Raw genomic sequence first — 20,357 nt, 5'->3', positions numbered from 1 at the left:
ATTGTCCGACTGTCGAGTTGCCCCAATATTTTTGTCCGACACTTTGATTTTTTGATTAAGAATATAATTACTTATAACCTACTAATGTTGTCGGAAAAATGGTTTTAAAGGTAAGGGTTGCACGAACCCAGTAAAGTTCAAAAGACAGTTTATTAATAAAAATTAAATTTTTTGTCTTACTTTGGATTTGACCCAATATTTTTGTCGGACACTTAGATTTTTTGATTTGGAATATAACTACTTATAACCTGATACTTGTGTCGGAAATTCTTTTTTATTTCGAGAAAAAAAACTACAGAACGATGTTTGTCGTTGTTCAAGGAGTATGTACACAAATTATCAGATCACAATTTTTCTAAAAATTTTCCCTCTTGTCGGAAAATTTTTTAAGAAAATTTTGGGTTCCGATCTACGTCATACCCTTTTAAATGCTTTACTAAGTGTGTGTACCAATTTTCAGCTAAATCGATTCAAAAGTAACCGAGAAACACTGTTTTAAAATTTTTTTTTGATAATACCTCCTCGTCGATAGCCTAAAAGAATTAAGTTTTCTGTTCGTTTGCCCCAACATTTTTGTCAGACAATTATATTTTTTGTTTAAGAATATAATTACTTGTAACCTACTACTTTTGTCGGAAAAATGGTTGTAAAGATAAGGGATGCACGAACCCAGCATAATTTGAAAGTATACTTTACTAATAAAAATAAATTTTTTGTCCGACTGTCGAGTTGCCCCAATATTTTTGTCCGACACTTTGATTTTTTGATTAAGAATATAATTACTTATAACCTACTAATGTTGTCGGAAAAATGGTTTTAAAGGTAAGGGTTGCACGAACCCAGTAAGGTTCAAAAGACAGTTTATTAATAAAAATTAAATTTTTTGTCCTACTTTGGATTTGACCCAATATTTTTGTCGGGCACTTAGATTTTTTGATTTGGAATATAACTACTTATAACCTGATACTTGTGTCGGAAATTTTTTTTTATTTCTAGAAAAAAAACTACAGCACGATGTTTGTCGTTGCTCAAGGAGTATGTACACAAATTATCAGATCACAATTTTTCTAAAATTTTCCCTCTTGTCGGAAAATTTTTTAAGAAAATTTTGGGTTCCGATCTACGTCATACCCTTTTAAATGCTTTACTAAGTGTGTGTACCAATTTTCAGCTAAATCGATTCAAAAGTAACCGAGAAACACTGTTTTAAAATTTTTTTTTGATAATACCTCCTCGTCGATAGCCTAAAAGAATTAAGTTTTCTGTTCGTTTGCCCCAACATTTTTGTCAGACAATTATATTTTTTGTTTAAGAATATAATTACTTGTAACCTACTACTTTTGTCGGAAAAATGGTTGTAAAGATAAGGGATGCACGAACCCAGCATAATTTGAAAGTATACTTTACTAATAAAAATAAATTTTTTGTCCGACTGTCGAGTTGCCCCAATATTTTTGTCCGATACTTTGATTTTTTGATTAAGAATATAATTACTTATAACCTATTAATGTTGTCGGAAAAATGGTTTTAAAGGTAAGGGTTGCACGAACCCAGAAATGTTTAAAAGACAGTTTATTAATAAAAATTAAATTTTTTGTCCGACTTTGGATTTGACCCAATATTTTTGTCGGACACTTAGATTTTTTGATTTGGAATATAACTACTTATAACCTGATACTTGTATCGGAAATTTTTTTTTATTTCGAGAAAAAAAACTACAGAACGATGTTTGTCGTTGTTCAAGGAATATGTACACAAATTATCAGATCACAATTTTTCTAAAATTTTCCGTCTTGTCGGAAAATTTTTTAAGAAAATTTTGGGTTCCGATCTACGTCATACCCTTTTAAATGCTTTACTTGGTGTGTGTACCAATTTTCAGCTAAATCGATTCAAAAGTAACCGAGAAACACTGTTTTAAAATTTTTTTTTTGATAATACCTCCTCGTCGATAGCCTAAAAGAATTAAGTTTTCTGTTCGTTTGCCCCAACATTTTTGTCAGACAATTATATTTTTTGTTTAAGAATATAATTACTTGTAAACTACTACTTTTGTCGGAAAAATGGTTGTAAAGATAAGGGATGCACGAACCCAGCATAATTTGAAAGTATACTTTACTAATAAAAATAAATTTATTGTCCGACTGTCGAGTTGCCCCAATATTTTTGTCCGACACTTTGATTTTTTGATTAAGAATATAATTACTTATAACCTACTAATGTTGTCGGATAAATGGTTTTAAAGGTAAGGGTTGCACGAACCCAGTAAAATTCAAAAGACAGTTTATTAATAAAAATTAAATTTTTTGTCTTACTTTGGATTTGACCCAATATTTTTGTCGGACACTTAGATTTTTTGATTTGGAATATAACTACTTATAACCTGATACTTGTGTCGGAAATTCTTTTTTATTTCGAGAAAAAAAACTACAGAACGATGTTTGTCGTTGTTCAAGGAGTATGTACACAAATTAACAGATCACAATTTTTCTAAAATTTTCCCTCCTGTCGGAAAATTTTTTAAGAAAATTTTGGGTTCCGATCTACGTCATACTCTTTTAAATGCTTTACTAAGTGTGTGTACCAATTTTCAGCTAAATCGATTCAAAAGTAACCGAGAAACACTGTTTTAAAATTTTTTTTTGATAATACCTCCTCGTCGATAGCCTAAAAGAATTAAGTTTTCTGTTCGTTTGCCCCAACATTTTTGTCAGACAATTATATTTTTTGTTTAAGAATATAATTACTTGTAACCTACTACTTTTGTCGGAAAAATGGTTGTAAAGATAAGGGATGCACGAACCCAGCATAATTTGAAAGTATACTTTACTAATAAAAATAAATTTTTTGTCCGACTGTCGAGTTGCCCCAATATTTTTGTCTGACACTTTGATTTTTTGATTAAGAATATAATTACTTATAACCTACTAATGTTGTCGGAAAAATGGTTTTAAAGGTAAGGGTTGCACGAACCCAGTAAGGTTCAAAAGACAGTTTATTAATAAAAATTAAATTTTTTGTCCTACTTTGGATTTGACCCAATATTTTTGTCGGACACTTAGATTTTTTGATTTGGAATATAACTACTTATAACCTGATACTTGTGTCGGAAATTTTTTTTTATTTCGAGAAAAAAAACTACAGAACGATGTTTGTCGTTGTTCAAGGAGTATGTACGCAAATATCAGATCACAATTTTTCTAAAATTTTCCCTCTTGTCCGAAATTTTTTTGGGAAAATTTTGGGTACAGCTCTACGTCATACCCTTTTAAATGTTTTACTTAGTGTGTGTACCAATTTTCAGCTAAATCGATTCAAAAATATCCGAAAAAATCTGTGTTAAAATATTTTTGGATAATACCTCCTCGTCCATAGCCTAAAAGAATTAAGTTTCCTGTTCGTTTGTCCCAACATTTTTGTCAGAAAATTACATTTTTTGTTTAAGAGTATAATTACTTTTATCCTACTGCTCTTGTCGGAAAAATGGTTGTAAAGATAAGGGATGCACGAACCCAGAATAGTTTAAAAGTATAGTTTATTAATAAAAATTAAATTTTTTGTCCGACTTTGGATGTGCCCCACTATTTATGTCGGGCACTTAGATTTTTTGATTTGAAATATAACTACTTATAACTTGATACATGTGCTGAAAATTTTTTTTTAATTCGAGAAAAAAAATACAGAACGATGTTTGTCGTTGTTCAAGGAGTATGTACACAAATTATCAGATCACAATTTTTCTAAAATTTTCCCTCTCGTCGGAAAATTTTTTAAGAAAATTTTGGGTTCCGATCTGCGTCATACCCTTTTAAATGCTTTACTTAGTGTGTGTACCAATTTTCAGCTAAATCGATTCAAAAGTAACCGAGAAACACTGTTTTAAATTTTTTTTTGATAATACCTCCTCGTCGATAGCCTAAAAGAATTAAGTTTTCTGTTCGTTTGCCCCAACATTTTTGTCAGACAATTATATTTTTTGTTTAAGAATATAATTACTTGTAACCTACTACTTTTGTCGGAAAAATGGTTGTAAAGATAAGGGATGCACGAAGCCAGCATAATTTGAAAGTATGCTTTATTAATAAAAATAAATTTTTTGTCCGACTGTCGAGTTGCCCCAATATTTTTGTCCGACACTTTGATTTTTTGATTAAGAATATAATTACTTATGATCTACTAATGTTGTCGGAAAAATGGTTTTAAAGGTAAGGGTTGCACGAACCCAGTAAATTTTAAAAGACAGTTTATTAATAAAAATTAAATTTTTTGTCCGACTTTGGATTTGACCCAATATTTTTGTCGGACACTTAGATTTTTTGATATAGAATATAACTACTTATAACCTGATACTTGTGTCAGAAATTTTTTTTAATTGGAAAAAAAAAACTACAGAACGATGCTTGTCGTTGTTCAAGGAGTATGTAAGCAAATATCAGATCACAATTTTTCAAAAATTTTCCCTCTTGTCCGAAATTTTTTTGGGAAAATTTTGGGTGCAGCGCTACGTCATACCCTTTTAAATGTTTTACTTAGTGTGTGTACCAATTTTCAGCTAAATCGATTCAAAAATAACCGAAAAAATCTGTTTTAAAATATTTTTGGATAATACCTCCTCGTCCCTAGCCTAAAAGAATTAAGTTTCCTGTTCGTTTGCCCCAACATTTTTGTCAGACAATTACATTTTTTGTTTAAGAGTATAATTACTTGTATCCTACTACTTTTGTCGGAAAAATGGTTGTAAAGATAAGGGATGCACGAACCCAGAATAGTTTAAAAGTATAGTTTATTAATAAAAATTAAATTTTTTGTCCGACTTTGGATGTGCCCCACTATTTATGTCGGGCACTTAGAGTTTTTGATTTGAAATATAACTACTTATAACCTGATACATGTGCTGAAAATTTTTTTTTAATTGGAGAAAAAAAATACAGAACGATGTTTGTCGTTGTTCAAGGAGTATGTACACAAATTATCAGATCACAATTTTTCTAAAATTTTCCCTCTTGTCGGAAAATTTTTTAAGAAAATTTTGGGTTCCGATCTGCGTCATACCCTTTTAAATGCTTTACTTAGTGTGTGTACCAATTTTCAGCTAAATCGATTCAAAAGTAACCGAGAAACACTGTTTTAAATTTTTTTTTTGATAATACCTCCTCGTCGATAGCCTAAAAGAATTAAGTTTTCTGTTCGTTTGCCCCAACATTTTTGTCAGACAATTATATTTTTTGTTTAAGAATATAATTACTTGTAACCTACTACTTTTGTCGGAAAAATGGTTGTAAAGATAAGGGATGCACGAACCCAGCATAATTTGAAAGTATACTTTACTAATAAAAATAAATTTTTTGTCCGACTGTCGAGTTGCCCCAATATTTTTGTCCGACACTTTGATTTTTTGATTAAGAATATAATTACTTATAACCTACTAATGTTGTCGGAAAAATGGTTTTAAAGGTAAGGGTTGCACGAACCCAGTAAGATTCAAAAGACAGTTTATTAATAAAAATTAAATTTTTTGTCCTACTTTGGATTTGACCCAATATTTTTGTCGGACACTTAGATTTTTTGATTTGGAATATAACTACTTATAACCTGATACTTGTATCGGAAATTTTTTTTTATTTCGAGAAAAAAAACTACAGAACGATGTTTGTCGTTGTTCAAGGAGTATGTACACAAATTATCAGATCACAATTTTTCTAAAATTTTCCGTCTTGTCGGAAAATTTTTTAAGAAAATTTTGGGTTCCGATCTACGTCATACCCTTTTAAATGCTTTACTTGGTGTGTGTACCAATTTTCAGCTAAATCGATTCAAAAGTAACCGAGAAACACTGTTTTAAAATTTTTTTTTTGATAATACCTCCTCGTCGATAGCCTAAAAGAATTAAGTTTTCTGTTCGTTTGCCCCAACATTTTTGTCAGACAATTATATTTTTTGTTTAAGAATATAATTACTTGTAACCTACTACTTTTGTCGGAAAAATGGTTGTAAAGATAAGGGATGCACGAACCCAGCATAATTTGAAAGTATACTTTACTAATAAAAATAAATTTTTTGTCCGGCTGTCGAATTGCCCCAATATTTTTGTCCGACACTTTGATTTTTTGATTAAGAATATAATTACTTATAACCTACTAATGTTGTCGGAAAAATGGTTTTAAAGGTAAGGGTTGCACGAACCGAGAAAGGTTTAAAAGACAGTTTATTAATAAAAATTAAATTTTTTGTCCGACTTTGGATTTGACCCAATATTTTTGTCGGACACTTAGATTTTTTGATTTGGAATATAACTACTTATAACCTGATACTTGTGTCGGAAATTTTTTTTTATTTCGAGAAAAAAAACTACAGAACGATGTTTGTCGTTGTTCAAGGAGTATGTACGCAAATATCAGATCACAATTTTTCTAAAATTTTCCCTCTTGTCCGAAATTTTTTTGGGAAAATTTTGGGTTCCGATCTACGTCATACCCTTTTAAATGCTTTACTAAGTGTGTGTACCAATTTTCAGCTAAATCGATTCAAAAGTAACCGAGAAACACTGTTTTAAAATTTTTTTTTGATAATACCTCCTCGTCGATAGCCTAAAAGAATTAAGTTTTCTGTTCGTTTGCCCCAACATTTTTGTCAGACAATTACATTTTTTGTTTAAGAATATAATTACTTGTAACCTACTACTTTTGTCGGAAAAATGGTTGTAAAGATAAGGGATGCACGAACCCAGCATAATTTGAAAGTATACTTTACTAATAAAAATTAAATTTTTTGTCCGACTGTCGAGTTGCCCCAATATTTTTGTCCGACGCTTTGTTTTTTTGATTAAGAATATAATTACTTATAACCTACTAATGCTGTCGGAAAAATGGTTGTAAATAAAAAAATTTCAGGAAATTGACATCTTCGGCGCGTCCGACTGCGCATATGCCCCGTGAAAATTGTCCGACAAGGTTACCACATTATTGTAAAAAGGTTTTATGATAGATACCGTTAAAATTATCGATGTGGTAATAAATTTATTATTTTCATAAATTTGACATATTTAGCGTGTCCGACGCGTCATATGCCCCAATATTTTTGTCCGACAAAATTGTTTTCGTTGTTTATATGATAAAATCCATTGATTAAAATAGAATGACCAATGTGGTAATAAATTTTTTTCTTGCATAAAATTGACAACTTCGTCACCGCTTGACAGACAAACGCCCCACTACCATAATGCGCCAAGCTCAAAATTTGTCCGACTCCATCCAAATAACAAGTACAAAAAGTTTCAACGGTGTGGTCATAAATAATATTTGTATATGCGGGCCCAAGGCCTATAGGTGCAAAGCTGCAAGAAATGTTTAAAATGTTCTCCTTTACAGGTAACAGAAGAATTTTATATTCATCATTGGCGCGCGTACGGGTAATGGTCAGAGTTTTTTAAGAAAAAAATAGGACGCCACTGAGATATGTCAAACACAAAATCATTTTTTAATTTCTTGTTCAATTTACGACAAAAAATCTTTCTTTAAAATAAAACATCTTAACGCTTACAAAGTATTTGAGGTAGTTTCCATATGCATAGAAACTTAGTTCAAATACATTGTAAACGTTAAGATGTTTTATTTTTTTTTGCATAAAAATGGCGCAGCATATGAAAAAAAGGCACGAAAGATTTTTTGTCGTAAATTGAACCAGAAATTCAAAAATAATTTTTAATTTGACATATCTCAGTGGCGTACTGTTTTTTTCTTAAAAAAAATTCAGACCATTACCCGTACGCGTGCCAATGATGAATATAAAATTCTTCTGTAACCTCTAATGGAGGTCATTTTTAACATGTGTTGTAGCTCTGCACCTAGTTAAAAACATATTAGTAATATTTTCTGTTATTGTTTCAGTTTAGTATTATTATATTGGATATTTCTTAATAATGTATTAAGAAATGAAAAATACGCGTCAAGATGTTTTATTTTTTTGCATAAAAACGGTGCACCATGTGAAAAAAGGCAAGAAAGGTTTTTTATTAAAAATTAAACGTGGAATTTAAAAATAATTTTTAATTTGAAATATCTCAGTGGCGTACTATTTTTTTATTTAAAAAAATTCAGACTATTACCCGTATGCGCGCCAATGATGAATACAAAAATTCTTAATTGTATGTCAAAATGCGCAATAACTACCTCGTAAAACTCACTAAATTCCATTTTCATAACTCAACTGGTCTTAGAGCAATAAATAAATTGGCAGTTTGAAATAAAAATTTTAACATCCCGTATCTCGGAAACAAAGCATTTGCGGACATATGTTTATAGAGCAAACCGGCATTATTCCTTCATGTAGAATTAGCCCTTAAAGTTTTTCATACTTATTTACTAACACCCTGTATATATGATATATATATGATATACAGGGTGTCCAGAAACTCTACCGTCAAACGAAGACAGGAGATTCTTCAGATAATTTTAAGAAAATCTAGCTCAATTTGCCTAGTTCGAAAATGCTTCCTAAGGGAGCTAGTGCTCTTTGAAAATGGCGTCTTGTAATCAGTTTTTCTTAATTATCTCCAGAACGCTTCAATTTAGAAAAACGAAAATCGGTGCGTATATTTATCTTCCAGAGATAAATCGATTCCATTCATTGCTAATTTCTAGTACCGATCATAGGCGTCCGTTTTGGGTAGGGCAACGGTTATTTTATCACGTAACTTTTTTGTCTTTAACTTCTAAGCATTTTTGACACTGGATTATTAAATTTGGAGGTATTCTAGTACCCACGGTTTTCTAGAAACCACGGTGAGGACACGCGGTTTTCTAGAAAAATCGATTTGAACATTTTTCGTTTTTTGAATTTGAAAAAAAAAATTGAAAAATTAAAAAAAAAACGGTGTTTTTTACCAACTTAAAGCAAGAGTAACTTTTAGTACTAGAATACTTCATAACTTAATCTAGAGTCAAAAATGCTTAAAAATTAAAGACAAAAATATTATGCGATAAAATAACCGTTGACCTACCCAAAACGGACACATATGACCCGTACTAGAAATTCGCAATTAATGAAATCGATTCGTCTCTGAAATATAACTAAACGTACCAGTTTTCACTGGTATAATATGGTAATAAACACAATAAATATATATGAAAAAAATTTTTAAAAGTTTTGGGATATTTATTTGGAATGTCAGTAAATGCACGTCAGCAATAGAAACTTATGTTCTATGGTTTTAAGAGGATTTTAATTTTAAAACATGGATTTAAATGTTGCTTGTAAAGTAGAGTGATTTACATGAAACGTATTTTAAAAAACAATAAATTGATTTCAAAATAAATATTTATTTATTTGTCTTCATGAAAGTTAAATCAATCTTTGTGAGATCTTCTAATTCGACACAAATCTGTTGAGTCGTGTTTATGCATGTTTCAGTTTCAGTAAATAATTTGACAGACGTTTAAAGTAGAATTTTAATAAAATGTATATATACATCAATTATTTCGACAAATAACATTAAGTAATAAATCAATTAATAAATTAATGGTTATGAAGAAAGCAATCCAGCGTGTAATTCTGTCTCTCTGTCTTCGTTATTGTACAAATAAAAATTTATATCTACACTTTTGGTTGAATCCAGTGATGAGTCATAAAATGGAACGGTTACCGGTAACGGATAGATTGATCAGTTATCAGTTTCATGCGCATGTGGTTGGCTGCATGTTGGCTGTCTGATGTCTGTAGGATAAAAAGTTTTGTTTGTATTGTTGGTATTGGTATGTATGACTGAATCTGTCACTGTATTCAAGAAGGGTCATACATACAACTCATCAAAAGTTAGGTGTATGGTTAAAATAAACATGCAACGTCTAAAATAAGTTTTATTTTGGATATTGTATATTTAAATACTTTTTTATTTAATAATAAAATAATATATTTTTATGTGTAACGTGTAATATTATAATCTCGAAAAAGATGATTTAAATGTTCCCGCAATTAAGTTCTATCGTGCGCCACCTTTCGCCTGTAGATTTCTATTAAAATCAGTGGTGTCCCTTAATGCATTTTTTAATGTTGATGCTGATCCCATCCGAACTAATTAAGGTAAGTTTTTAATACGCTTTTTTTATTGAAATCAATTTTATACTCAATTGAATGTTTAAAAATAATTCAATCGAAATTGAAACCAATGTTTTATAAAGTTAGCACGTGGTTATTATATATAGCACGCCCATGATGGCTGCAATGTAGTTTTAGAGGGGTATACAGTATACTGAAATAAGCTTTGAATCCAGTCTATCGTGGCGGGATGGGACTTCCTTCCATCTTGGTTCAGATTCTTTAGTAAGAAGCCGGTTAAATTAGTGGGTTAAAATAGAGCAGATAAATTTAAAAATAAATCGTTTGTTTCACAAAGTTACGATGTGTTAGCTGGATAGATCGCCGTAAATATTTAATCCCGGAATGAATTAGGTATGATGTTTTAAGAGTAGGCTTTATCCATTGTTGCTAGTCTAGTATGAGGGAATGGCGAGTATCACCTATACGAATGTTAATATGAAAATCTGCATTTTCATTGAAAAATTTGAAGATTATTATATGTAGTTATGCTGATAAATTTTTCTAGATTAGCCAAATTGTTGTTTGAACAAGGTAACTTGACCCAATACTAGATGACAGAGTGTTAAATGTTAGTAATTCACATATAGTTTATTACACAGGACTCACAGTGGGGTGTAAACATTCTAAAACTAAGGCAAACCAGTGTAACTCCTCATACTTTTAATTCTTTTACTAATAACATATTTGAAACAAAATGGGGCCTAGGGACACATCTGGTCCTTAAGTGAAAATAAGTGAAGTGAAAATAAATAGTTTATAAAATGTATAAATACAGGATTACAGCAATATTATAATGGGAGTTTCAGTTAGATCTGTCTATATTTACTGGAAAATGTTATCTTCAGATTTTTTGATTTGCTGTTAACATTATTAGTAAAGACATACTAGGGCGATTATTTTCCTTTGTATTACTCTTATTTTAATATCTGTCACATCGAATAACTAAATTTTGCTATTATTAATGAAGGACAAACACAAATTCAATTTCTAAAGTGTTCCTGAAACTAAGCAATATGTACAATATCTACCATTAGTATTTATGTTAACATCATCAAAACAAAATGATTTGACAAATCAAAATTAAGGACACAAGTGTATTACTGTACCCTATTCCATGAATATACGACTGTGTTGGATTATTTCGACAACGAATATTTTATTGTGCAAAATATGAAGAACGAAAATAAATTGCAAATTACATTGCTGTTTATTGGAATAATTATTAGAGCCATTTACTTTCGTACTTCTTATGTTGCACACTGAAATATTTGTTGTCGCGATAATCCAAAACAGTAGTATGTTGGTGGAATGAACTATAATAGATTTAATAACAGAATAAATTTACTTAACACATTCACTACCAAGCTACTCTTGTATGAGCCATATTCATTTTTCCCATAGACCAGCGGCCTTGAAGAGACAGGAAAGCAGGATCACACTGCATATAATGGCAATCTAGATACCTTTGTTCTGTAAGAATGAAACTTAAATACCCCTTTGGTAGTGAACAGATTAACATCTTGGCTGCATTTAGAGATATTTATAAACTTACGTTGAGTGCATGTTGAGGCATACATGCCCCCGTAGTGAACCTTTGCCACTGTCCATTATGACACAGTTGATGTAGCCAACCGTTAGTGTAATATGAGGTCTATTTGTCTCATAATGCAGCCATGGTGTTATACTATGAAGTATTCATGTGAAATTCGTATGAAATATTTATATGAAAATACATACGTGACATGATATTCACTTTTAATAATCTGTGGGTAAGACGTAAATGTGTATGCTTCAAATGGTTGATATGGTAATAAGAGTAAAAGTTCAGCAATATAAATATACATTTTGAAAATTTTGAATTTGATTTGTGTTTAATGTGTGTTTGTATTAAAAATTAAAATCAAAAAGATTACATTCCAATCAAATTTTCAGTCAAAAGTCACACCTAACTGTGAGTTCCAAAAATAAAAATATTTGTAACATTTTTTTTCTTTCAGTTTGTAAAGAAGGAAATAGAGCTTATGCACCACAGTTTGTAAATAATAAAGTGCTTTGTAAGACGATGGCCGTACCTAGTAGAGCTAGAGTATATTCTGATGTAAATTCACATAAGCCAAGAGAATACTGGGACTATGAAAGTTATGTTGTCGATTGGGGTCAACAAGATGACTATCAATTGGTGAGAAAGCTAGGAAGAGGAAAATATAGTGAAGTGTTCGAAGCTATCAATGTAACAAATAATGAAAAATGTGTAGTTAAAATTTTAAAGGTGAGTACAAATTTCTTTTGTCTCGTTTAACATTTGAATAGTAAAAATACAGTAAAACCTTGATCTAATGGACTAATTGGGGAGACTAGGTATCTTAACCCTTCTCTTCTTCTTCTACGAGTCTACAGCCCAAATTAAGCCTTGGCCTCCTATAAAGTTGATAAAGCTCGTTGTATCGGCTTCTAAAAATTCCATTTTCCCTCACAGGTCCTAGTGTTCTCCTCAGTACTTTCCTTTCAAATGTGTCGTAGTTTGTTTTTGGATGTTTCTTTCAGGACCCATGCTTCACTGCCAATGCTATTGGTTGAATTATGGTTTTATAGATTCTCATCTTTGTATTTCGGTGGGCATTTTAGACCGAAATATATGGGAGAGGGCAAAATAAGCTCTGTTTGCCTGCGTTATTTTCTTTCGTATTTCTCCATCTTCTGATCTGTCAGCATATAGTTCTACTCCCAAGTATGTAAACTTTCCAACCGTTTCAATCTCATCTGCATGTATAATGTTTTGTTGGACTATATTTCTTCTCATCTGTATCATAATTTTTGTTTTTTCTGTGTTAATTTCCAGCCCTAGCCTTTTTGTTTGCATTTTTAACTCTGAGTATGTTTCCTGTGCTCCTATTGATGTTCTACTCATAATATTAATATCATCGGCATAAGTGGCAAGTTGAATCGTTCGGTTTGTCAGTAGGTTTCCTCGTCCAGTTTGCATTTGCCTAACCACATACTCCAGTGTCAGGTTAAACAAAGTTGGGGCCAGCCCATCTCCCTGCTTTAGTCCCTGCAAAATTTTGAAAAAAGTCTGGTGGTTTTGTATTCATACACATGCGTATTCGTACACATGCCCGAGTTTCATCCATTGTGGCTTTATTGAGTCTAATTAGCTTGTGTGGTAGTGCCAATTCAGCCAATATATTGTAGAGTTTGTTCCTTTTGTCTGAGTCGAATGCCTGTTTGAAGTCTACAAACACGTGGACATGAATGTCATGTTCCCATGATTTGCTCAAGATCTGTTTGACTGTAAATATTTGATCCAGTGTGGATCTTCCCTGTCGGAATCCCGTCTGATACACTCCAATAATATTTTCTGCTATTGGTTGGAGCCACTGGTTTATAATATATGTGAGGACTTTATATGATGTACATAGTAGAGAAATTCCACGGTAGTTTTTGCACTGGAGTTTGTCTCCTTTTTTATAGATCGGGTATACTATACTTTTCTTCCAGTCGTCAGGTATTTTCTCTTTTTGCCATATGTCTTTGATCAGTGAGTGAATGTAACTTGTTGGTCGCCACCTACCTTATACAATTCTGCTGGTATTTAGTCAACTCCCAGGGCTTTATTGTTTTTCTGGGCCTTAATAGCTTCGAGAACTTCCTCTATAGTTGGAACTTCTACTCCATTCTCTACTTCACTCTCTTCTATGTAGTTCGTACCCATTTTATCTTCCATGTCTACTTGTGTCCCAAGTAGGGTCTAAAATAATGCTTCCAGGTTTCTGTGACTTTCTGTTAGTCACTGATTATTTGCCCACTTTCATCTTTACATAGATTTGTTTGAGGTTTATACCCTTTTTAAGTTATTCGTAAGCCCCTCTAATGTCGTTGTTTTTGAAATTATCTTCAATTTTCTCTATTTGTCCATTTTCATAGGCTCTCTTTTTATTTCTACATTTGTCTGCTTTCTGTCTTGCGACTTCAAATTATGTTCCTCTTTCCTGTGTTCTTGTTATATACATTTTGTATGCTTCATTTCTTTCCTCTATTGCTTGTCTACACTTGTCATCAAACCATGCTCCTCTTCTCTCCTTTTTCTTGTTTCCCAGGGTGGATGCTGCTGCTGTCAGTACTGCTGTTTTGATATTACAGTAGACTCAGCTTATCCAAGTCTAGGTTATCCGAGTCGTTCGGTTAACCAAGGTAAAAGTCGTAACTGGTGAGTTACAACTTTCAACCTTGGCACAACATCGCTGCCTCAAAAAGAAGAATGAAGCTTACGCAAAAATTAATCAAACACTTTTTTAAACAGTAATATTGATGAGGTAAATGTTTTTATCTTTCCTAGACAGTACTGTAGTAGTTTTGTCATTAAAATATCCACAGTTATGGTTATTTGCGTGTTTTTCTATCAATATAACCAATCTCAGTGTTAGCCGAGTTTTTCCTTATCCGAGGTAGTCACGGTCCCAGTTACCTCGGATAATCGCGAGTACTGTATTCCATTTGCCCTCTAGTGTCTTTAACTCATTTGTGACTTCTTCGAACTTCTCTTTACATTCTTGAATCTTTAGTTTTTCCAGGTCTAGTTTGTTTGTTCTTTGTTGTCTTTCGTTTCTTTCTTTGTTAACTCTCCCATCTCTCCCATTCTCTGCCTATCGAAGAGGGTAGAACTCGGCTAGGAGCTATTCTGTTGAACGGCATCTGATTGAAATAACCATATCACTTGCTGGCGTGTGAATGGCACCTAACTGAAGTAACCATATCATATGCTGGAGCGTGATTGGCAGCAAATGGTTCAAAGCCAAAAGTCCATTATATGTAAAATTTAATACTATATTTATATGTATATAACTTCATTTTTGAGAGTGTTGTTTTGTCTTCTTCACTATCTGCACTTCCATTCATCTTCATTTTTTAGATTCATCACTACATCTGCTATTTCACTTTAAGTCATCATCTTATACCCATGGTCACCTTTATCTACTTCTAGCCATTGTGAAACATCTTCTTTAATTACTTCTTCTCCGGTATTATATGTTGTTATACAAAAATCAGGAACTTCCAACCCTTATAAAAATTATGGTGTGCATCTTAACTATCAAACAAATTCTTTATTTATTTATTTATTTATTTATTTACGGGCCTTACCCATTATTACAGAATAATTTAAGAGCTAAAATATACATTAAACCTCAAAATAAATTATAAAAATATGTAAATATACTTAATTACAATCACAAAATGGTAACATTACACAGACATTATCACAGGTAATAAATTGACAAATATTATTTGGACACTTAACACTAAATCACCTAGCTACCCATAAATATACTTATAAATTTATAAATTAGTGTTCTTCCCCAAGCGTTAAATCCTTAAGAAAGCACACAACCATTGTTTCCAAAATTCCAAAAGACGGAAACCGTCTTCCAACCATTGTTTCCAAAATTCAAAATTGTTGATTTTAAATAACTGTAACACTTTACGTTTTGCAAGGTATGCTGCCCTCTTGTATCTTCTGCATTATCTTCACCATGCAATACAAAATACAACTCTTACTACATCTAAAAACTTTCTGCGATATATTCGTTTGGTTGCCAAAATTATTCATTGATCCATGGGTTGAATAAGCAATACTGTATTCTTCTGAATGTAGAGTATTTTCAGAGGGATGAGCAAGAGCTTTGTCTAAAATCAATAATTATCTTACTCCTTTTGGTGGCATTCCCAATTTCTTTTCTTGGAATTTGTACCTAAAATTTTCTTAATTGTAGGTACAAATTCTTTAAAAACCAATTTAAGTCCGGTTTATCAAGGTTTTACCTCGATACTATATTACTCTACTATATATACTCGAACAAATACTAATTTAGTGGGTCTATCAAGTAGTGTCCATTGAACATTTTTGCAAAATGTGTCTTGATTAACTGTGACCTAATTGTTACTTTTTTTTATTTACTTCCCATATGTTTAATACAAATTTTTTGAACTATAGACTATTAATTTCTATTCTTGGTCATTAGGTCTTTCTTTTTATAATATTGGTCCTAGTATTAAATTGATCATTTGATTGATTTCTTCTCTTTATTTTCGAAACAAATACTAATTTAGTGGGCCTATCAAGTAGTGTCCATTGAACATTTTTGCAAAATGTGTTGATTAACTGTGACCTAATTGTTACCCCTACAAGGGAGATTTTAGGTGGTAGGAGTGCAACTTTTTGGGGTCCCAAAATTGACATTTTCAGTAAAGTTCCATTCTTCTTACCATCTTATCTTGGCCATAATAAGACCTAGGTCTCTTCTCTCATATAGTTTGTTTCTTTCCACTGCCAGTACATCCAGTGATGACCCACAAGAAGTGTGGAAGACTATGCAACACTGTGTAAAGCACTCCTTTCAGATTTGGATTTTTGTCCCAGTGTCACAAAAATCAAATTGTGGATGTTAAAAAATGAGATAGAATAAATGGTAGAAAAAAATAAGCTGGAACATGAGGAAAAGGCCTAACACAATTTAAATTTAGTGGAATTTTGCTAGTATTATTAGATACATACAAGCAGCAGAAAGTATAAAGGCAGGAAAAGCACCAGGTCCAGATAAAGTAAGGCCAAAAGCAATAAAACTGGTAGTAAAAGAGAAACCTGAAGTGATGCGCAAAGTATTCAATGAATTGTTGAACACGCAAGAATTCCTAGATAAACTTAAGTTAGCGAAACTCATATTATTACCAAAATCAGGAAAGAACCCGGACGAAGCCAACTCATATAGACCTCTATGCTTACTAGATTGGATAGGAAAATTATATGAAGGTCTTATAAAGAAACGTCTTGAAGACGAACTTGAAGTTCTGGGAAAAATTTCAGATAGACAGTATGGTTTCAGAAAGGCCATATCGGCTATAGATGCGGTGAAGAAGATCTCTGACACTGTAAAAAGATCAGAAAAAAGATGGGCCGTTCTTGTGATGTTCGATGTGAAGAACGCCTTCAACTCTGCAAACTGGCATCACATACTAACGAAGCTCAAAGTGGCAGGAGTTTCAGACTACATCACAAATATTATAAATAAATACCTGACAAACAGATATTTAAATGTAGCATATAAGACAGACATGAAACTCTCATCAGGAGTACTGCAAGGGTCAGTCTTGGGACCTGCTCTATGGAATATACTGTACAACAGGGTATTAGAAATAGACTACGGGCATGACACCTATGCCATAGCATATGCAGGCGACCTTGCAATTCTAATAGAGTCTAACATAAATGGGGATATTGAAGAAAAGGTGACAAGTTGTTACAGAAAAGTCAACAGGTGGATGATAGAGAATGACCTAGAGTTGGCAAGTAGCAAAACAGACATAGTAATACTAAAGGGACCAAGACAGAGACCAACTTTGAGTTTTGATTTATAGAACCGAGTAACTGTGCTAAATATCTGGGCATACACCTTGATTCAGGTTTGAGATACACGAAACACCTTATAAATGCAGCCCAGAAGGCTGAACAGAGAATCGCTGCTGTGACAAAGATTATGCCAAACATAGGCGGACCCAGTAATTACAAAAGAAAATTGTATCTCCAGGTAGTACAATCCACCCTCCTATATGGGGCACCTGCATGGCTTGAAGCGTTGAGATTCAAAAAATATGAGGAAATATTAACGAGAACCCAAAGAAAACCTCTCCTGAAGGTAGTAAGTGCATACCGGACTACATCGACGATAGGCCTACAGGTGATTGCGGGTACGCTTCCCATTCACCTTCTAGTAAAAGAACGTAAGATCATATACGAAAATGATAACGGTCATCTAATAGGGGTGAAAGCCGAGCTAATGGGTCTATTGAATAAAAAGAAGTATTTGCTTTAACTTACAAGTATTTACTTAATACTAATTGAATAAAGTCATTTCTTTAATGCTTTATTCAATTACTATTAAGTAAATACTTAAATACAAAGAAGTAAAAGCAAATATTTCTTTTTATTCAATAGACCCATATAGAATATATTCAAAAACAATTATTTGTTCTATATTCAAATTAAAAGAAACTGAAAATTGATCAAATGATATAAACTAGACTATTTGAAACTTAACCAACAATTACTAATTAACTAATAATTTTCGTGCCTTGTTTTTAACTATAGAATGTATGTGAGAAGTAAAAAATACTGAAATTGAAGAAAGTGAGAACTGTAACACATTCCCTACCAAGTGACTCAATATAAGCGTAGATCGATTTTTCCCATAAACCAGCGTCTCCCCTGTAAGCCAGGGATTACATTGCTTATAATGGCAATTTAAATAGCTATGGTCCATGATGATGAAACCTAATACCCCTTGGTAGCGAGTGTGTTCAAAATCTTAAAAAAAATATCTTGCACTTATTTCATTTTATTATGTCGCACCCTCAGTGCAAGACTGCAGTAACTCAAAAATTTTACGAAAATGAAGTAATCATGGAATTTGATTGTAAACATGCATATCTATCCCCTGTCAAACTTTAGTAACTTTCAAATGCTTAACCGGCTGAATCTTACAACAACTTTTTTGCGTTTTTGAATATAAGTTCCGTGCAAAACTGTTGTAACTCTAATGTAACAGAGTTACAACAATTTTGCACGTAACATTGCAATGGCTTCGATAACAAGCAATGAAAGCACGAAAAAGTAAGATATTTATTAATATCTGTATCTGTGGTGTTTAATTTTAATATACAGCGTGTCTACGTAATCCATTAACGGCCGAGACAATAAAAAAGGATTTACGAGACCCAAACTATTCATGTAAATTTTATGTCCTTTGTGTGACATTATATTTTCCATAAGATGTGTGCGATGTCGTTTGACCATTTATTTGTTAGATTGGATTAAAAGCACATAAATTAAGACTAATTATTTATGACCAAAAAGTATTTTTTCTCATGAAAGGAAAAACAGTTATCTTAAAACTTGTGTATTGACAATACTGACATGTCAAAAATATCTATTCTCAGAAAACTTGCCAACGAACAGCCAAAAATTCAAATGGCCAAAAAGAAAGATTCGGTATACTTATGCCATTCTATTTAAGAAAGGCGACAGAAAGGACATAAAAAATTACAGACCCCTCTCACTGCTGTCGCAAACGTATAAACTATTCATGAGGATTATCAACAACAGGCTAACACACAAATTGGACTCGTATCAACCAGTAGAGCAGGCAGGATTCCGAAAGGGATATAACACAACTGACCATCTTCTAACAATTAGGACATTAATAGAAAAAGCTAACGAATACCATATAGATCTGCACTTAGCGTTCGTTGACTACGAAAAAGCATTTGACAGTGGAAATGTGGGCAATAGAAAAAGCTATAAACAACTGTAGAATAGATTCCAGATACAGAATGCTAATACATAATATATATAAGAAAGCAACAATGACAATACAATTGGAAGAAACCACAAAACCCATACCAATTAACAGAGGAGTGCGACAGGGAGATGTTATTTCTCCTAAACTATTTACATTAGCACTGGAAGATGTTTTCAAAACAGTGGAATGGACAAACATGGGAATAAACATAAATGGAAAGAAACTAAACCACCTAAGATATGCAGACGATGTAGTAGTCATAGCATCAAGTTTTGAAGAACTACAAACCATGCTAACCGAACTAGCAAATGAATCCGAACAAATAGGTCTAAAAATGAATTTTGCCAAAACAAAAACAATGACAAACACACAAGATAATAGAAACGTAATACTAAACGACACCACAATAGAAGCAGTTAATGATTATGTATATATTTGAGACAGATGATAAAATAAATAAGGAAAACCAAACAGCTGAGGTAAAAAGAAGGGTCAGATTAGCCTGGGCAGGATTTGGAAAATTAAAATGGGTCCTAAAGAATAAAAAAATACAACAATACTTAAAAACAAGAGTGTTTGACCAGTGCATACTCCCAATTCTCACATACGCATGCCAAACATGGACCTTGACCAAGGCAAACATGGATAAAATAATGAAGACACAAAGAGCCATGGAGAGAGCAATGCTAGGAGTAAAATTGACAGACAAAAAGCAAAACAACTGGGTCAGAAATAGAACAAAAGTCAAAGACGCAGACCAACATATAGGCAGGCTAAAATGGAGCTTCGCAGGTCATAACGCTAGACAAACGGACAATAGGTGGAATAGCATGATACAACAATGGAGACCATGGACAGGAAAGAGAGCAAGAGGACGACCCAGATGAGATGGGGAGACGACATTAAATAGAT

General features: G+C 32.3%; 1 protein-coding gene across 5 annotated transcripts in view; it reads left to right on the top strand.

Annotated features, from left to right (window-relative positions):
• Positions 1-9,700: 9,700 nt before the first annotated feature.
• LOC114330058 (casein kinase II subunit alpha) overlaps positions 9,701-20,357 on the top strand; it is an 86,357-nt gene continuing 75,700 nt past the window's right edge. For 2 of the 5 annotated variants that reach the window (XM_028279363.2, XM_028279364.2), the window contains exons 1-2: positions 10,254-10,626; positions 12,093-12,364. In XM_028279363.2, coding sequence (XP_028135164.1) covers positions 10,581-10,626; positions 12,093-12,364 — 318 coding nt within the window. In that variant the 5' untranslated portion in view covers positions 10,254-10,580. Of the gene's footprint in view, positions 10,078-10,253; positions 10,664-12,092; positions 12,365-20,357 lie in introns of those variants that run through there. The other 3 variants (XM_028279366.2, XM_028279365.2, XM_028279367.2) reach the window with 3 other exon arrangements.

This window comes from Diabrotica virgifera, chromosome 10, assembly GCF_917563875.1.
Source record: "Diabrotica virgifera virgifera chromosome 10, PGI_DIABVI_V3a".
Lineage (NCBI taxonomy): Eukaryota > Metazoa > Arthropoda > Insecta > Coleoptera > Chrysomelidae > Diabrotica > Diabrotica virgifera.
Note: the sequence above shows the minus strand (reverse complement) of the source record. Positions and strands in the feature narration are given on the sequence as shown.